Source organism: Polyodon spathula, chromosome 10, assembly GCF_017654505.1.
Source record: "Polyodon spathula isolate WHYD16114869_AA chromosome 10, ASM1765450v1, whole genome shotgun sequence".
In the NCBI taxonomy this organism is placed as follows: domain Eukaryota; kingdom Metazoa; phylum Chordata; class Actinopteri; order Acipenseriformes; family Polyodontidae; genus Polyodon; species Polyodon spathula.
The window spans coordinates 18,242,164-18,263,381 of NC_054543.1; the positions used below are offsets into that span (position 1 = coordinate 18,242,164).

Here is a 21,218-nt window from a genome sequence, read left to right on the forward strand (position 1 = left end):
TCAGTAGTAAAGATAAATTACAATTGCGGGAGTAATGTGGTTGAGGAATCATATTTTCATAAAAAAAAACACCTGCTGGTGCGTACCAGTTGCAAGTCTGTCACGTACCACAGGTTGAAAACCACAGAGTTAGGGGGGTGCCAGAGGTTTTTATGTGGATTTTTTATGTGGTTTTATGTGGTTTTTATGTGGACAAAAAAAAAAACTTATTTAACTATTTCCATTGGAAGTGTTTTTTTTTTTTTTTTTTTTTTTTTTCTATTCAGAAATAATCAAAACTGAACAGATTTGGAAAGCCCACACATTTATTCAAACCACATACATTTTGTTTTTAAAATAACAATGTCTGTTTTTTCAAAGACACTGCTCCCATTTAAAGGCCACAAAGCAAACCAGGGGGAAATAAATGAAGTCCATTTAAACTGTATTACAGTAAAAGACAAATCGTACAACCCCAAGAAACCACACATGGAAAATTTATTGAATGTATAGAATATAATAGTACTACCAGGCATAGCTTTGTAATTGCAAATTTTAAACAAATATAATGTTATCATGTCTAACAGTTATTTTCCTCAGTACCACACCAAATCATTCACAGTACTATTTAGACTTACAATTCATCATCACTGCTACAAATTATCATAGATAAAAAGTACAAAGTACAGTAGATTCAGATTAAATATATATGATTGCATTATCTAAGCCAAACTTCCTGTACCACAGTGCATTACAGTTTTATTAGTAATACATTCTTTCAAAAAATAAAACTGCTCAACTCCTACTGAATGCTTTCAGAATTGAAAATGAAGCATGATAAATGTTAAATGGAAAACATTTGATATTAAATGCAACTATTCAGAAACAACAGTAAAAAACCCAAAGATTTTGTGCAGCAGAAATGACTTTTTCAGTGTTTCTTGTGAAAGAATATAGACCCCATTATTCTGAACATAAGGTAAGCATGTAATACGTGTAGTAAGAAAACAAGTTTTTAAAAAAGAAAAGAATGGCCTGTTCTCTGATCTGTGATTCTTCAGAACCCGATCAGAAGAATCACAAACGCCACAAGAACAACTGTATAAGGTTTTAAACACCTGGATACGTTTCTATTACAAACCAAATGGGAATCTATTATTTGAAGACTGAAACACTGTCCCCATGCTGCCAGCAACACAGAGACTGGGAAAGGAAATGGTCAATTACTAGATGAAAAGTGTGAGGTGTCCATGCTATCATTTTAAGTGACATTTTCTATCCTTTTATTTGTTTTAATATAATTTTTGCAAATTCATTTTAGACATGTAAAAGGAGTTTACACTATTATATTTACACTAGGTTCAGCTAGTATGCACATATGTATATATTAAGCTTTAAAAGATAGCACAAATAAAGATTATAAATACACAAATATACATAACTATACAATAAGTAAATTAGATTTTCCCTACTTCCTTATTCACTACTATTCTTTTAACATGGATGTCTTCCGATACAAAACTAAAATGACACATTGGTGTGTTTGTGAAAAGCAGCTCATCCCCTGTGGAAAGAGGTTAAAACAATGCACCAGTACATTAAAATAAACTAGAGTGAGAATCACAGAATACAGCTGTGTATCAAATACAAAAGACAATCAGATCTAGTTCAATGATCCGAAAGCTGTTGCTCTTAATACCACCAGCCTTAAATATAGAAACGTGCTTTTGCGCACTTCATTCCACTGTATTTTATTGTATTTAGTGACAAGGGAGTCAATTAATCACTCCTGCTGGAAAACATCAGTGGGACTTCACTATGTAAAGTAAAAGAAAGATAATTCCCACCTCTGCTTGAATTCAGTATTTCTGAAATGTGTATTCTCTATCATACAGATCCTTAAAAAATGACAGCATGACAGCCATAGACTGTGCAGAAGCAGCTTTGTAAAAATACTACTTAACTGCACGACACAAAATCAAACCTAACCTTAAGAACCATTGAAGGCTTTTGGTCTCTAACCAAAAGTCACATACCTACAATACGGTGCTGGATACATTTTGCCAAAGTTTTCAAAACATGAGATCAGATCTGAGCTGCTGAAGGAGAGAATTTACAGAGATGCCTATTTATGGTGATTCTTCTTTTTTTTTTTTTTTTTAATCTGTAAACAAGTCATGTCACAAACAAACAAAGAGAACCCTTGCACTGCTATTCAGTCAGTAGTTACATTTTACACTTTTCAGATCTTGTTGCCATTCTAGTTTGTTTAGGTCCTTACAGCTAGTTTCAGCTGTGAGGGCACAAGCTTCCTGTGCCTTGAAAGCTACTTACCACTATGTCAAATAGGAATGCTTCTGCTACTTTACTGCAGAAGAAGGTGCAACAGCTTTCTTAAATAATAAAGTAAAAACTATATGGTACACCATAACTTTAGGTGTAGCAATTAATGTTTTTTTTTTTTTTTTTTTTAAGCACAGGTAAGTGCTGAAATAATTATTCAAAGAATTGTTTGAAATATATTCAAAATCAGCAAAACATTAGTAATAAAGATAACATTAAAAAAAATGCTTTTTGTGAAGTAAGCTTCCTTGCTATTGGTGTTACACTGGTAAGTGTTGATGTCATAAAATGCTTTCAATTATAGAAAGTGAGTTTGTAATTTAGTGGGGTACAGGGTTCAGTTTTATTGCCTCTACTCAAAAACACTGCTATTTTTTTCCCCCAGTTAATTAAAAGAGGAACATTCATTTTTTGCATTAGAATTTTAAATAATATTTCAAAGAATACTCAAACATCTATTTGCTTCCTTGTGCAAAATAAATCAACAACATTAAGACCACAAATAATAGAAAAATAGATTGATTTCAAAAAGGTATCTGCAAGAGAACATTCAACAGGTTTTTTAAACCATGATTTATGTCTGTAAATTGTTTTTCTTTTTAACAGCTGGTAGTAGCCTTATCACTGATCATTAGCAAGTGTTGTACAACTTTCTACATAGTTGTGAAACTGTTGACTTTGTTGGCACAGATATTTTACTAACTTATTAAAGAACATGCATTTTGTGCTGGGCATATCACAGAATGTGTCCTCAGTTGAGGTGTAAGGTCTGCTTCATAAACTCATATGTGGTAAAAGCAACAGCCTGGGAGGGAATACAGCGGATGTAGTTCAGGGAAAGCCCACGGTACAGCCCTTTCTTCACCCCATACGTGGTGTACACATGCTTCAGGGTGCTGGACAATGTACTGTCAAAAGAGAAGGGGAATGACAGTTGTTAATAAATATGTCGTTCCCTGTCCAAAAGTTACAATATCGTTTATTTCATTTCTCGTACAACTGCATACAGTGGTTTTCATGTTCATACAATGCTACCTATGTTTTGTACTATCATAGTACTATCATAGTTGCCCATTAGTCCACTACTGCAGTGCAACTGAATTACTGGTCCTTTTGTTTGCCTCAACTTGCCCAGTTTCGTTGCTCTGATATATCTATTTTTTTTTTTAGCTGCGGAACGTGGCCAGTTGACATTGGGTCAGTTGCAACGAACATTCAGTTAGAACTCGTCAAGCGTACTAAGTTGTGGACTAGCTGTTACGGCACTTTCCTGGGGATCATCCCCAGCTGCAGATTAAGTTATTTCCAATTGCAACGAACGAGCTGGGGATCAGCTGATCCTCAGGTTTAGTATGCAGCAGAGGAACAAGACTATCTCCAAACCCCAAGTGTATTAGCACACAAACAGATTGATTCCAGTTAATTATCGCTCAAAAGATTTATGTGATTAAGCAAATTGTTTTCATTAAAAAAATAAAACAAAATAGCAATTAAAAAGTTGTATATATGCACAACATAAAAGTAGCAATACAAAAAAGTAATTGCATAGGTCTACTCATTCTATTAAAATGCATTCATATTCTGGGATCAATTTGCCTAGAAGTTTTGTGAGGTATATACAAAACATATTTATTTGCATAATTTTATTAACAAAGACCATTAATCAGAGCACGTATCAAAGCTGTCAATTTAATTACATATGCAAAGTGAGTCAACCAAGTATATAAAGGTGTTATATTTATTCATACCAAAGAAATCATAGCTGGCGGTCGTGCTCAGAATTATTCGACAGAGCAGAAACTTTATTTTCGTTGAACACATAAAAGTTATATAAAAAACGGTAGAAGATGGCATAATATCACATTTAAGAAATTTGTGGAAAAGGCTGAAACTGGAGACCAGAAATGCTGTTGCAAAGCAACACCAACAGTGATTGAGCGCAGCACCTGACCATCTTTTGCCCCAGATATACAGCCTTATTACATCAACAACGCACAATTTGCTTGCATCAATATAAGGAGCTATTGACAGTAGTAGCTGTTCTCAAAAATCCACTCATCATGTGTGCTGCATGCCCATAGTGCAACCACGTTACATATTTGAAGATGATGGTCACACACCACCTGGCAATTGACTGACGCGTAGCAATGCCTGTTGATGAAGCTCAGGTCCTTATATTGCCTATGAAATCGGATACGGATATGTGTGCAGTCTATGGCCCCAATAACTCCAGGTATTCCAGTTGTAAATATCCAGGTGCAAATATCTCATGGCTCCTCTTCAATGGGCACGACAGAGTAGCTTTCGTGAAGTGCAGCTATCAGTTTCGGGATCCTGTGAACAACGTGATAAACGGTGCTTTCGTGGATGTTAATCAGATCTCCCGCCCCAACACACAAGAAGGATCCTGTTGCATAAAACCTTATTAAATCTTATTAAAACCTGAAGTGCGGGATTAATATGATGCCACCTGCATAAAACCTTATTAAATCTTATTAAAACCTGAAGTGCTGGATTAATATGATGCCACCTGTTCCTCTGGTTTCCAGCCATGGTTCCAGCAACCATCAGTCTTCTGACTGCTTCCTTAAACGCAACCATAATCGCCAAACATCTTTGCACAAATGGAATTGATGTAGATGGTAACGAGGCACACTTTTATACAAGACACAGCTTAATATCCAGTTGCCACCTCCATAATTGAGAGAGCAAAGAAGTCACTAATATTTATGTACTGTATTTATTTTTTGCATTTATATAGCTTGTTTTATACAAAAGCATCGCAAAGCACTGTAGGCCTACAGTACATAGCAGCATTTCATTATTGTGTTATTTTATATTTACTGCCTTATTAATATTTGAAAGCTCTGTAAATATTAGATACATAGTTTGGATTATATATATTTGATATTGGTTTTATTAATGGTTTCATTTCAGAAAACGTGTCTATTGAGGTTTCTTGTTTTAACTTGAGTTAATATGGTAACTCTTCTACTTAGTCAAGAGCTTGGTGGTTTCATTTAGTACTGTAAATCAGGAACATCTAGGGGGCAGCAGTCATTTGGAGTTTGTTGCAATTGGGAACCTTTTTAGTCTGAACCAGGGGACTATCTGGAAGTTCTTGGTTCGCTGCAATTGGTAATAACTAGCGTACTAGTTTAGTCTAGTCCTGAGGTATTAACTACAGGATCATCTGCAACTTTATTTTCGCTGCAATTGACCCATTATACTAACCCTGTTTTTATCAGTACAAATGTATAAAATCTGATTATTTGTGTTGGCCTGATGTCCCAGTTGTTAATGATAGCATTCCTTTAATTCTCCAGTTCTGAACCACTGAAAAAACAACCTGCACTAATTAAAAAATGTTAAAATCTCATGAATGTATCTATCATGAAATAAACAGTAGAATGGAATCCACTTAAACCAATGTTACTTTAAGTAATACTGTCAATTTTTTTTTTCAAGGTTGTAATGAACATAAAAGATTTCTTCTTTATTCAGGCATTAATTGGAATGAATACTTACAGACATTTCTCAGAATCTGGCAGGACTGATCCCAACTGCATCCGACGTCGCGCTACATCCAGTGGATAACTGTTAAAACACAGGTCTTGTAAGAGCAATCTTAAACATGATACACAATTGGTCCTAAACAAGTACTTTTTATAAATGATGCACATTTCAACAAAAGCATGCCCACCAAAAGAGTCCTGTTAATCAGGAGACGGCTTGGCATTTTTGGATTTATTTTGGAAAATTAACCTCCAGCATGTATGTCTGAAGCATGTAGCGTAGGTGTGGGGGTTGCAGAGGAGATCCTTATACCTTCAATATCTTCATTTAACAACAAAATGACTTTTTTGTACTGTTGATATGCAAATGAGAGTTAACAAACAGGTTTTCAATTAATGGTTGACAAAGCAATGACTGATATAACAGTAATAAAAAAAGGATCCCATCTGCAATGGACATTAGAAAAAAAAAAGAGCATGTTCAGTAAAAACATTAGAATAATGCGATAAAGCATATGTCGGCACACTACCGACCTCTGGAGGACAAAGGCCAGCCCTGCAGGCGTTTACTTGAGGTCACCATGTGCATGACATGTAAGGTCCAATGTAGTGTGATGAGGTGAAACAGTCCACAGTTCTCCCAAGGAATTCTGTACAGCCAGGCTGCAGAACAGTATAGCCGGAAGCACTTTTAAACGGAAAAATAAATTTGCCTTACCTTCAATATATAACACGACAAAGAATTTGAACAATACGTTGTCTTTCGTTGACTACCTGGTTGCTCTTTTTATGGTCTACTGTTTTTTTTTTCATCATGTTAAATTATCATGCTTATTTAGGCACTCTACGATTTGACTGGGGAAAGATAGCATAGGGTTATTGGAGTTCACACAAAAAAAAAAAAACGCTAAACTTTTCACTTCCTTTTTAGCTTAATTATTGAGCTTATTGCTTCATTTAAATAGTTTTCTTTATGTTAAGTTTTCAGGGCATTTTGTTAATGCACAACTATTTTAGTTTTTCACTGTTCTACATTTTCTGAAGGCAACTGTTCATTTTAACCATTTCTTTTTTTTTTAACACGACAGTACTCGCACACGTTTGGTCACCATCATAACTGTGGCATGAAACCGGAGTGTAATAATCCAGCACCTCTGCACTGAAGTATTTGTATGTCAGCCGACAAGTGATCAGCTGATATCCCATCAGCCTTTGTTCTTAAAGGCATACAACCTCTATACATGAACTGCCAATACCTCTCACAAACACCTGGGTACAAATTTTTACGATAGCAAAAGGAGTAAACAAAATAACGATAACAAAAGGAGGTTTTTTTTGGTGCATATGTATAGCTCTTATGTACTATATCACCTTACAGTACAATAATACGACAACAAATGGATTGAATGACAATACCCAAAAATAATCTTAATATTTTTTAATAAAGTATCCGGCGCAAATATAGTATTAGGCAGCAGACTGCGCCGATCGGCAGCTTATTTTGAAAACCCTGCATTTATTGTCACTATTTTTGCTGTGAAAATAATCTGTTATTTTTTTGGCAGTCATTTTAACATTTCACCTGAACATTTCACCATTCAAGTGCATAACACAGAAAACCTGCCCCTTCAGCTCTCTAACTGGTTAAATGTTGTGCCAAGACGTAACATATTTGTCATGTGGATCCAATTTTTTTTTTTTTTTTTTTTTTCATCCAGCAATGCACAAGTGATCTAGTCTGCTAGAAGTGCAATCAATCCTTATTGTTAATCAATCTCATAACCTGGCAGACAAACATTAAAACTGGTACCAGCACAGATCATTAAGGATACTGAATGTCTAAAATCAATCGTGTACGGGACTTTTTAGCGCCAAACAATAGCCTTAAAAATGAAACCTGAAAATCTTGTAATAAATTATTATACTGCAGTAAGTCTCCATACTCGTGCATGCACAACATGAAAGTTCTTTGCATATTTCTACAGCCTGCACGTAATTAACACAAAACTAGTGAGTATAAATGTGAAACTTACGATATCGTCTGTGCTATTGCTCCTGCTATTCCACCACAAAGCAGGTTGACATGAGTTTTCAACACTAAGACTTTAGGGTTATCTGAAGAAGGTCTTCCAAGGAGCATGGGTGCATGGGCAAGTCCAAGGCTTTTTAATGTCCCGAAGGTGAAAAATGAAAACCCTGTAACAGAAAGACCAAAAAAAGAGATGATTCAGCTTTTTGTAGCTAACCAAAGCTCACTGTTGCCAAATTGTATTGATGTATTACCTGCATAAGGGGCCATTCCTATGACAGTAGGCATTAGTCCTCTATAAAATCCTGAGACACCTCCTTCCTTTAAAAAGATAGAAACTGAAGTCATTATGCACTTAAGTTATAACTAATGAGTTACATGAAACGTGCCTGTTGTGCACTTCCCACACACTCACTTGTGCAATTTTGAAGAAACCACATGCTATAGCAAACATATATTGTCTTTTAAATAAAGGTTATCTGATACCAGGTAAAAGATACTAGGTAAAAGACAGTTCTTAGTTTGCATCCCTTATTTGCAAGAAAGAAGTGACATGACCTATAAAGCGAAGCTTTGAAAGACAAGCTTAAACCTATTAATATACTTAATATACTTTAACCTATTTAAAATAGGGCCATATATTTTATTTCCTATACATGTACTTCTTTCAAAACTACAAGTGTAAGATGTATGTTACATGTAATTATTTAATTAGCTAGAACCTCTTTAAAGTGTTACAGAACGCCCTGCAGTGCTTACAAAATATCTTGCCGTTCCCACAATATGCCATTTCAAATCAGAGCGCCAGCTTTGTTGCATGAAGTGCATAGACTGATGTTTAGAAAAATAATTACACCGTGTAACAATTTTTTTTTTTTTTTTGTTCCTGGGTAGTAAGTGTTATTTCCTAATTACTTATGCCTCAAAAGTATAGAAAATGGCTATTATTCCCCACAAACTTTGCTTTTGTGACCAGGACAGTGATATTTCAAAATATCATTATTTCCAATGAGAAAACGGGAGCTTTTGTGTCCATTCACATAAAGTCAGAAAAAAACAACATATGAATCCAAATTAACATGTATTTATACTAAAGTAATACAAAAATGACTACAAAAGATTTAGAAGTAGTTTTGAGATTTATGATTATACTGTAAATTTACGGTATAATTGTAAATCTTGAAAAACTACTCACTTCTAAATCTTTTATGGTCATTTTTGTATTTAGTAAAAATACATGTTAATTTGGATTCATATGTTGTTTTTTTCTGACTTTATGTGAACGAAAAAGACACAACTGATGTAACTATCAATACATAATCATAAATATCAGGATTATGTTGAAAAACATATTGCTGCGATGTGGACAACATGGGATACAGAAAAAGGTAATGTGTTTCTTAAGCATTTTTACAGCACTTTCACAACTTCATGTTGTGCAACCCCCCTATCTATGTGGTTTTAAACAGCACAAATGTTTGTTTTACACATATTTGTTAAGTGATTGCAATAAATTAAAGCTGCTGCTGGATGCAGGTTGCATAAAGTGCTGCATTTTAAATATCGCCTAAAAACAAATGAAGCAGCAAAGGATTTCTAATAATGTTAATAAAGCAAATCAGGAGTGACAGGACTCCTTTAAGAACAGAATTTGGATTAATTGTGAATGAAAGATAAAACTTATTCAACAGACTTTTTTACCAGTACATTGAATAATCCTAGAATTAATTTACAAAGCATTATATATCACGCCACTAACTTTTATAGCAGTTTTAGAGTTTGGGTACTTTTTAAAAGCTGCTACAAAGATGCCACAATTAAAACTGAATCATATGGTTAATTTATTACAGTTAAAACCTCAGTCATGGGTTTTAGAAAAGCATTATACCTGAATACATACAACACAGTTTTATCACAGTTCATCAGAATGCTTACGCTTTTGTAAATGGTCTGGAAAGCGTGGATAATCCCAGTGTATCTGTGGTGACCTTTTACTTGAAACGCAAGCCGCACTCTAATGACATCCAGTGGGTATGTGCAAATGACTGCTGTGATTCCTACAACCAGTGTGAAAAAAACAAAGCAGAAACATATTGGAAATCATTAATACTGTAACGCTGAATCAATCATGAGGAAGTAAATTCAAATGATATATTCTTGTTTTATCTACTTACATTTTCTTTCCAATAATTCTGAGTGATTCTTTATACAACTACTGAAATATTGTGTTTTATTTGTCTACTTTTGGTTTGGGAGCTGATCCTAAAGATCAGCTACTTTGGATCAAGTTTCTTTCTGTATTACCGGCAATACACCGCTGTGCACTAGATGGTGCTGGTGCTTATAAATATAAAACACATTTCATATTCCTATGGCAGGCAACTAGAACTGAAAAGCAGCTTTGAACTCAGATAAAAGCACCTTAAAACAATTTGCAAAACAAACAAACAAACAAACAAACAAAAACATTTAGAATGACTGCATTATATAAAGTTCAGGGGGCCATGCCAACATACACATAGATTTGTGCTATATATATATATATACACATATATACACATACATATACACACACACACACACACAGCTCTGGAAAAAATTAAGAGACCACTGCAAAATTAGCAGTTTCTCTGGTTTTACTATTTATAGGTATGTGTTTGGGTAAAATGAACATTTTTGTTTTATTATATAAACTACTGACAACATTTCTCCTAAATTCCTAATAAAAATATTGTCATTTAGAGCATTTATTTGCAGAAAATGACAACTGGTCAAAATAAAAAAAAGATGCAGTGTTGTCAGACCTTGAATAATGCAAAGAAAATAAGTTCAGATTCATTTTTAAATAACACAATACTAATGTTTTAACTTAGGAAGAGTTCAGAAATCAATATTTGGTGGAATAACCCTGATTTTCAAGCACAGCTTTCATGCGTCTTGGCATGCTCTCCACCAGTCTTTCACATTGATGTTGGGTGACTTTATGCCACTCCTGGAGCAAAAATTCAAGCAGCTCGGCTTTGTTTGATGGCTTGTGACCGTCCATCTTCCTCTTGATCACATTCCAGAGGTTTTCAATGGGGTTCAGGTCTGGAGATTGGGCTGGCCATGACAGGGTCTTGATCTGGTGGTCCTCCATCCACACCTTGATTGACCTGGCTGTGTGGCATGGAGCATTGTCCTGCTGGAAAAACCAATCCTCAGAGTTGAGGAACATTGTCAGAGCAGAAGGAAGCAAGTTTTCTTCCAGGACAACCTTGTACTTGACTTGATTCATGCGTCCTTCACAAAGACAAATGTGCCCGATTCCAGCCTTGCTGAAGCACCCCAAGATGAGTCCAATTTTCAGCTTTGCCCAACACCTGCTCGTCTAATGGTTAGACAGAGACCTGGAGAGGCCTACAAGCCACAGTGTCTCGCACCCACTGTGAAATGTGGTGGAGGATCTGGGGGTGCTTCAGCAAGGCTGGAATCGGGCAGCTTTGGCATGAATCAAGTCAAGTACAAAGTTGTCCTGGAAGAAAACTTGCTTCCTTCTGCTCTGACAATGTTCCCCAACTTTGAGGACTGGTTTTTCCAGCAGGACAGTGCTGCATGCCACACAGCCAGGTCAATCAAGGTGTGGATGGAGGACCACCAGATCAAGACCCTGTCATGGCCAGCCCAATCTCCAGACCTGAACCCCATTGAAAACCTCTGGAATATGATCAAGAGGAAGATGGACGGTCACAAGCCATCAAACAAAGCCGAGCTGCTTGAATTTTTGCTCCAGGAGTGGCATGAAGTCACCCAACATCAATGTGAAAGACTGGTGGAGAGCATGCCAAGACGCATGAAAGCTGTGCTTGAAAATCAGGGTTATTCCACCAAATATTGATTTCTGAACTCTTCCTAAGTTAAAACATTTGGGAGAAATGTTGTCAGTAGTTTATAGAATAAAATAAAAATGTTCATTTTACCCAAACACATACCTATAAATAGTAAAACCAGAGAAACTAAATTTTGCAGTGGTTTTTTTTATTCAAATTTAGAATTGAACATCAATATAATACTTTTATGAAGATTCCTTCACATTGAGACGAGGTACTTGTGTCATGTGTGGGTAACCGCACAGGCGCACAGGATTTATTAAACAAAAAACAGAAAGTAAACAAATGGGTCATGTGACGCTACCAATGATGGTAATGCACAGAGGACACATATAAGACAGGCAGGCAGCAAGTTTCAATCGAGAGCCCGTCAGTAAACAATCAACTGATCAAACATAACAGCTCTGAAAAGCACACAAAACAAACCTGTTTCCACATGTAAATTACATCAACACTAATTCCACCCTGTGGTACGTTTAAAAGAAAACAGTAAAGAAATGAAAAAGGAAAGAATATACACTTACTCGCTGAATACAGCAATTACATGTCCTCTCTCTTGAAAAAACTATCCAGTCAGGTGCCTGGTTGCGGTTTGTGTGAAGATGACTGTTATGCATGATTCGTACTACAATAGGTAATCTTTGAATTAGCGTGATTTTTGAATTGGTCAACCATGGTCTTTGTTTTCACTGAGAGAATAACACACTTGACAATGAAGAAAGTTCAGTATTAGTCAGTACTGAGATCGCTGAATCCAGGTCGATCCTGTACATGATCGTTCTAGTAGGGCTAATTTGGGATTGGGATTGTTAAAAACGGGTATTCGTTATAAGAAGGGTTCATTATAGTGAAGTTAGCCTGTATATATACACATACACTAAAATGTACTCCAATAAAAGACAGTGAGCAGCCTTTGCCTATAGTCACTCAGGGCAGGGGGATCCATATGCATTGCAAAATATATTTTAAAACTACCTTGTAGAAATATATTACAGCAACCAAGTGACAGCAATCAGGCTTATCCTACAGTAGATCAGCTCTGTCTTTGTTATACACGGTTTTTCCTTACTATACCTTTATTACCCATGCTTCACCATATTTTCACTATGCTTCTTAAACTAGATTTTACTAATGTCATCTTCTATAAGGGATCCGAAGTGCACCCTTATTGGAACACAGTAGTTTAACTTGGGGGTAGCACAGTTAAGTGACCCTCTTTGTTCTTCCTTCTAATGAGAATACAAGTGAAAGAAATGGTGTTGTCGGATTACACCACCTCAGAAATGCTCCAGTGTTATTTATTATAGTGCTGACATTTATCTCACAAGAACATGTTGTTTTATTAATTGACAACTTGCTTGGAGAAACCCAGGCACAGAGAAAACTCAGCGTGGGCATGATTGCTGGCAGCTTGTCTTGTTAGTAATACATGTCAACAAGTTAATGAAGTTTTAAAAAAAAAAAAAGGGACCAGGTGCAGGACAAATAACTTTTCTACCACCATGCTGCTTTGAAACAAGCTCTAATAACAAAAATGATTCCCTAAATAACTGATAGGGTTCTTAACACTGTTTTGCCCATTGCTGTATCATAAAGGATTTAATACTTTGCCACCTTCTGTAGCACATTGTGTTTATAAACCAGACTCAAAAGCCAACATTCACATACATTATAAAACATATTTACTACAACAACATAAATACCACAGCTCTTCTCCATGCAAAAATACCTGGGCATTAAAGGGTTAAAAGTATCTCTTCCTAGCAAATATACTTCCCTTTAACATGATTACTGCAGTGGGATTAGACTTACTTAAACACACATGAATACAGGCTATAATGTGTATTTTGATTATAACAAAGCTTCCAGTTACTAGGTGTATCGCTGTGCACCCTTGTTATCTTCCCCTATTTGCCTAAGATTTGCCTAAGTTATCTTCCCCTATTTGCCTAAGATCCTACTTTCCTTTGTTACTTCTCTCACACAAATTGCCTGCACAATGCTGTGTCACATAGAATTGTTAGAGCTATAAAACAATAGGGTAAGCATCCAGTCCTAAAAGCTGTGAAGGTTGCATTCATCATGCACATGCAACAAGCAGGTTTTTTTTTTTTTTTTTGTGTGAAATTTAATACAAAAGCTTTACCTGCCATAGATCCAGCCATTAACCGGTGAACATGTCCAGATATGCCTAACTTTTTGCTCAGTAACTGTTGAAAATAAATAACATTTGAAATGTATTTGTTATACGTACAGTTCTCGCTTTATTACACACCAAGATAACATTGAAATACTGAAATCAGTGAGGGACCCTTATACAGTGGATTAACCAAATTAGTGAATCATTGAATGGCGAAATACTGGGAGCACTTCAACTGTGTGAACACATTCAGTCTGTGCTGATGAAAATTATTTAATATTTTTAAATAAAATGAATCGAAATATAGCAAACATTCTGTACATTTCGGGTTAAAGATCAAAAGGGGGCAGATTTAAGAAACAGAATTTCACATTTACATGGATTAATTGGGTGGGGGTCCTCAGTCAGGATTGACCCACCAACAGCAAATCCTATGGTGGATCCTACTCACAAAGCTTTACTTCGTGAACTATTCAAACATCCCTAGAATGTTTTAAAATAAACTAAATATGTATTTAATTCAGTCCCTAAATAACTGTTGCTAAAATTTCAAAAGGTAAGAAGCTTCCAATTACTGTATTGCAATCACACAAATTGTTGTTCTTTAGTTTATTTTTCACATCAGAAGCTACTACTTCAATTCTAGTTGCCTGCCATAGACATGCCTAAAATCAGCCACAGTGTATCTATAGAAGGGCTACCATCACAGCTATGTATTACCAGCAATACCAAAGTTAACTTGATCCAAACTAGCTGATTATTAGCTGTTGCTGGCTCTTGCATTACTCCACAGACTAATGAATAATATAAATACAGTATCTGAGCAATTGCTATAATAACCTGAATGACTATAAACATCACACCAATATAATATGAATCCACTCCCTCTAAAATAACTTCAGTAATATTTGTCACACACTCTGCTACTCCACAAAGATATAATCAACATTACACAGGCTGGCCCAAACAACATTAAAAGAAATGCATTATGAGCAAATTGCAGGTTTTTCTATTTTTTAATGTTCTGCATATCTTTCTACTGCAACAGATGAATAATGTATTAAGTAATCCCAGATATTTTTCTTAGTAATAAAGTAGCATTACCTAGGCAGTCAATCAAAACTGTTTACGATACTGGAACGACAATTTCAAGCACAGTAAGGTGCAAGTTCACTAGACTCAAGCCAAAAAAATTGCTCCAGGTCAACCTAAAGTTTACATTAAAAAAGTTCATGACTGAAACTACCTTTTTGTATTGGTCAAATGCCATAAACTGAATGGCTCCGTAAGGGAAGATCCGAACCATCATGGCTCCATTTCCTTTGTACAGACCAAGGTATCCTTCCTTCTGTGGAACAGAGCGGAGAGTGGCGAAAACTCCTACAAGAAAATTTAATGTGTTGTGAAATTACAAAATGATGCATACACATTTTTTTAAACTTAATATTTTATTCAAAACCTGAATGCTCAAACTGAAGACTTCTAAGGGTAAGATAAGTTACAGTGAATGTCAGCAAAACCTAAAGACAAAAAACTGAAATATGTTGATTGCATAAGTATTCAGACCCGTCAAATCAATATTTGGTGGAAGCACCCTCAGCAGCAATTACAGCCGCAAGTCTTTTTGGGTAAGTCTCTACCAAGTTTGCACACCGGCTTGGTGCAATTTGTGCGCATTCTTCTTGGCAGATTTGCTCAAGCTCTCTCAAGTTGCTTAGGGATCGCTTAAGGACAGCAGATTCTCAACAGCACAGATTCTCAACAGCATTCAAGTCAGGGCCACTCACTTTCTTATTCTTAAGCCACTCCAGTGTAGCTTTGGCCTTGTGCTGGATCACTGTCCTGCTGAAAGGTGAATTTTCGCCCCAGTTTTAAGCCTGTGCTTTGCTCCATCCATTTTTCCTTCAATCCTAACAATCTTTCCAGTCCCTGCTGAGGAGATGCATCCCAATAGCATGATGCTGCCACCACCATGCTTGACTGCAGGCATGGTGTTGTCTGGGAAATGTGCTGTTGGGTCTGCACCAACCATACTGCTTGGCATTTAGACCAAAAACTTCCAATTTGGTCTCATCTGACCACAATACCTTTTGCCACATTTCTGCAGGATCACTCAGGTGCTTTGTTGTAAACTTCATGTAGGCTTTGAGATAGCTTATTTTTAGTAATGGCTTCCTTCTTGCCACGCTGCCATACAGGCTACTTTTGTGAAGTTTTCTGGATATTGTTGACTGATGCACATTTTCTCGCATCTTAGCCATTGATCTCTGTAGCTCTTTCAAAGTTGTCGTTGGCCTCACCGTGGCATCCCTCATCAGTTTCCTCCTTGGCCGGCTGCTCAGTTTGGAGGGACGGCCTGATCTAGGCAGTGTCTGGGTGGTATAATGCACCTTCCATTTCTTGATGACTGAATAGACTGTGCTCACAGGGATATTCAGAGACCTCGATATTTTTGTACCCTTCTCCTGATCTGTGCTTTTCAATGACTTTATCCCTGACTTGCTTTGAAAGCTCCTTGGTCTTCATGGTTGAGTTTTTGCTTGAAATTCACTACTTGACCAAGGAACCTCACAGTGACAGGTGTTTTTTTTTTTTTCTGAAATCATGAGAACCACTAACATTGCACACAGACAAAGGCCATTCAACTAATTGTGTTGCTTGTTAAGGTCATTTTGTGACCCTTAATTAATTTAGGCTTGCCACATCAAAGTGTTTGAATACTTATGCAATCAAGACCTTTCCATTTTTATTTCATATTATTCTTTCTTTTTGTTTTTGCTTTAAATGTGTGGAGTATGTTGTGTATGACACATATTAATTCCTACTTCAAAGTTTCATGACTGCAAGCTTTAAAGCAACAAAATGTGGAAACAGAGAGGGTCTGAATACTTTTGCAAGGCACTGTATTTATCATACATCACATACAGCTGTTTGCAAATACAATGACAATATAATAGCTGATTCCTGGATATGAGGAACAATATTCATGTAATAAACGATGTCAGCAGCAGGGGTATGTTAGCAATGATGGCACAAATTAGATAAATATCATACCCAATAGCCTGGAATCAGTTATCATATGTGTACCACAAGTACTTAAATTCATTTAAATGTGGTTTATTTTGTAGAAAGCCATTACATTTAACTGTAACTTAGCAACCGCCAAGGGTTCGAATTGATGGGATGTTTCACTGGTGGAGACTCTAGAAATGTCACACAAATCAATGTTTATATCCATTGCTAATTTTCTTTATAGTGTAAACAGAAAACAAGTAGCATTAAAATAACTATACATGATGTTTAGCTAATAAGTTATCAAGCAACACAAGTGGTATAAAAGCAGCAAATCACTTATCCAATTGTGATGCATTCTTTAAGTTATTCAGAGTCTGGAAGTGCCTGAACAAAATAAAGACTGGATAACAAACAGATAGTAAGCTTAACCACAAGGGACAATTTGTTGCACCAATGAGAGAATGCATTGTTTTTAAAGGCTTGGTTATTAGCCCTTTAAGTATGGCGTTATCAGTTTGGACACGTGTGCCGTTCTTTTTGGATAATGAACCAGAATAAATAGTCCAATATGATTATTTGTTAACAAGTGTTGTGTGTTATAAATGCATTCAGAAATGTTTATCATGGCATAAAAGAAATGCGATTACCTAGATCTTTATAGTGGGGATTATGAGCCTGTAATAAAATCTTCACCCTGTCCAAAGGTGCAATGGTTGTCTTAGCACAACATCCTGCAACACCTGTACAATACATGGAGAATGCACATACAAAAGTGTTATATGTACTAACAAATGTTTAGATTTTATGCAATTATTAACGCGGTTGTAGCTAACGAAATCATTTAATAAATGGGTATTGTGTACTTCCATTCACTTTACTGGTCTCAAATGTACAGTTACAGAAGCACATATTTTAATTTTAAAACCTGAAATGTGGCACTGCACAAGATTATAGAAATCTAGAACTTGAAAACCATGCTTGCACTCCCTTGGTAATTTCACGTGGAGATTGAAATGGTCTCCGTCCTTAACATCTTCATTCCTGTCATTAACCAACCAGCTGCTTCTTCCCTTTTGACTGACTTGCTTGCTTTCAGCCAGTAACATGCTTTGACCAGGAAGACACTGCATGGTGAAATGACTTAGAAAGTAAAGCGGTTTAACAGAGTTTCCAAGAGTAAGGCATGGCAACTGAGAACTTTCTTAACCTAGTGTAGTACCAGATATTAAAATGAAAATGCATTAAACTACATCTGTTCTTTAAACAACTGCACATTTTACACATATGTAGGTAACAGTTCACACAATAGCTGTTTATTAGCACATTCTACAATCTGGTTTGTAATGCTTTTGTTCACAGTAGCAGATCATTTCAGGACACCAGTTTAACATTTCAGTACTGCTGAATTAGACATAGTGCCATTAAAATGTGATTTCTTTATAATCAAAACATGCTCTTACCTCCTGCTACAAAAGAACGAAGCCAGTAATATTCTTTACGAGCTGGTGCTGGCAGTCCAGGGGTAGCAGTGCAGGAAACTGTTGCTTCTGTAGCCATACTGAATTCGAGGTTAAATCTTGTGCAGTCCCATATCCTATGTGCATATATAAAACACACACACACATATCAGCCAAGTAATGAGAGGTTATGCACTTTGAAAATGACAACAGGAATTTATAACTAATTTAACTTGTTCTGTTTTAAAAGGCACCTATACCTTATAAATTATAATACACCTGGCATTAAGCAGATATGGAAATAGTTGCACATGTTGAGGTATGTTTTCAAAATAACTTAATACATATAATAATAACTTGAACTTGGGTATATATATATATATATATATATATATAATATATATATATATATATATATATATATATATATAGGTATATCTGCTGCAGAAAGGCTCTAGTTCGTTGATTTATACTACTTTTAAAGTGCACTGGTCGAGGTGATTTTAATTCCTGGGTTCCAGAAAGGTAACTGAAACACTAAGGTCATTTGTTCTCCGCGGAACACGATTACTGTAACACTGGCCCCGCTACCTATAATTCATTATTAGGCAGGACACAACAATCAAATAATTGTGAAAAAGCAATGATTAAAACTATAGCATTTTTAAAAACAAATTTCAGGTAGAAAAGTAATAACTAAATCGTCTTGTGTTACATTAAGCTAAAACTTGGCACAACTACAGTGCTGACAGGTCATTTCAATCGAGAATAAATAAATAAATAACCCTACAAAGCGCCAATAAACTTGAAAAATGACAAACAAAAAATACAAAAACACTCACATCGACAATATTTTAAAGTGCGTATATAATTAGCAACAACTGTCAATTCTTCTTGACGTTATATATTCGCCGGCGCCAGCATTTCTTTAGAAATTGTTCAAAGCAAAATATATACCTGTCACAGACAATCTTCCGAACCAATAAATTGCTCCCAACTTCACCGTTTCAATGCTTGTGCAACAAGCTCCAAGTATTTCATTTAAAAAAGCAAGGTCAATTGTCTGGTGTTACACAACGTGAAGACCCTTCTATTCCCGGAATATTTCATGGAGAATAATATACAGTCATATCCGGTACCTAGCGGATAGAAGCTCTTTAAATCGACACAGTATTTGTGTTAGAAATACTTCGCTTTGCATTGTTTTCGAAGTCGTATTGTAAACAGTGCAAGCAGTTTTTTATACACGGTCCTCGTCGTACAGGACTGTGTGAAGCGAGCAACAATAACCAACTTCCGGTAAGAGGAGCGGACATTAACTTCAAAATAAAAGGGTTTGTGGAAAGCGTTTGTATGTGAATGTAGTATTGACAGTTTTTTTTTTTTTTTTTAATACTTTCTCATCTGCTCAAAAATATCAGATTAGATAATAATATGGGTTGTATCACTGTTACGTCACTGTAGACAATACACCACCTTTTATACTGTTAGTGAATAGCTAAAAGCATACATTTTTTACATAATGAGTCAAGACAAGTTACAACATTATTTTTTTTTTTGTTTGTTTTGTTTAGTTATAAATAAAAATGTACATTTGGTTTAACACTACAAATAGCTTTATAGCAGGAGGAACTCTCTGGAAGTCCGGGACTGGGAACTGCCCCCTTCCCAGGGCGTTCTACATACATAAATAAATAAAATAATGCATCAGGGAATGCTCGTCAAGAATGAAATCATTTTAAAACTATATTATATATAAGCAGATAAAATACAATTTGAATTATTCTAGGCCAGAGAATACAATCTAGAAGGGGGCATGCCTGTCTTCCTCCCTCTTGGTCTGGCAGGCCAAGGAATTGGAAAAGACTTAAAAAACAAGTACAGTTAGTCAGATGGAATGCAAACCAGTATGTTAGTTCCCAGACTGCAGACTTTATACATGATTTAATGTGTTGTTCCCTTTCAATTCGAAGATGGCCACCAAACATTGTTATGGGATACACTCCTGCCTATTGGTAGGTGTCACTGAGCTCCTATATCAAAGCTGCCGATAGGCCCCCTTCCCCCAGTAACCTTCTTGGTCCCGCCTCCTGTAGGTACTTAACCGTCATGCAGGGGAAGAAACACCCTTTTTCGCTTCTCACATTGGTAAGGTAAGACCTGTGTTGCACTGAGCTCTGTCTTCTTATAAAAAGTGCCAGTAAGCTACTGCTAGTTCCCCTACACTTTGTGCTGAAAGCTGGCATCGCCGCTTTCCCGGAATCAGTAGTTTAAAAAATCGTAGCCTTTTTATTCTGTTTCTGACTATCAGCACCTGCGCGCTCTGCATGTAAGGCTGCTTCTTTCTGACTGTCCATCTTAACACGGTAAGTATTATTGTTAAGAATTGTGTGTGTTTTTCACCCCTTCTTACTTAGGAGCGCACTATTACTCTACGGGACTGGGCTTGCCTTGTTCCCGTTGTTGAGTTTGCCCACCAGCTGCCTGCGGGGTGCGGTTGGGCCTTGTTTTGATTGTAGCTGAACGTGTCCCCGTATTTGCGTAGAGCGCTAGCCGCTCTGCGGCTGCTTTTGCCGGGCCGCCCATATACTCGTCACCGAGGCTTCCCTCGTTGTTAGGATGAGACGTGCACGGGCTGCATGGGCCTTCAGCTTGTAGGTCGCTCAGTTCAATAGACAGATTGCTCTTCCCCATCTGTCCTGTAATATTGAACTGTTTTTTGTATTTTAAAAACTGTTTTTATTACTGTTTGTGTAAGTCAATCGCCCGCCACGGCTTCGGCCCTGTCCCCCAGTTGTATGCTACGCACTGCTCAGGCGTGTGACCACGCGTTCAAGATAGGCACCGTGCCTAGCTGCCACAGTGTTTTTT

The 21,218-nt window shown here is 36.4% G+C and overlaps 1 protein-coding gene across 2 annotated transcripts; it reads right to left on the minus strand.

The window, feature by feature from the left end:
• Window positions 1-287: 287 nt before the first annotated feature.
• Window positions 288-19,637, minus strand: LOC121321886 (graves disease carrier protein-like). Of its 2 annotated transcripts, none has more exons than XM_041261220.1 (10): window positions 19,305-19,637; window positions 18,351-18,484; window positions 17,538-17,630; window positions 15,122-15,255; window positions 13,882-13,945; window positions 9,802-9,923; window positions 8,121-8,187; window positions 7,871-8,033; window positions 5,851-5,919; window positions 288-3,230 (listed from the first exon to the last, which is right to left on the minus strand). In XM_041261220.1, the coding sequence occupies exons 2-10, from the start codon at window positions 18,445-18,447 to the stop codon at window positions 3,074-3,076; spliced, it is 966 nt and encodes a 321-aa protein (XP_041117154.1). In that variant the 5' UTR covers window positions 18,448-18,484; window positions 19,305-19,637; the 3' UTR covers window positions 288-3,073. The 2 variants fall into 2 exon arrangements, with proteins under 2 accessions (XP_041117154.1, XP_041117153.1); XM_041261219.1 differs by lacking the exon at window positions 19,305-19,637 and adding an exon at window positions 19,190-19,284.
• Between the last annotated feature and the right edge of the window lie 1,581 nt (window positions 19,638-21,218).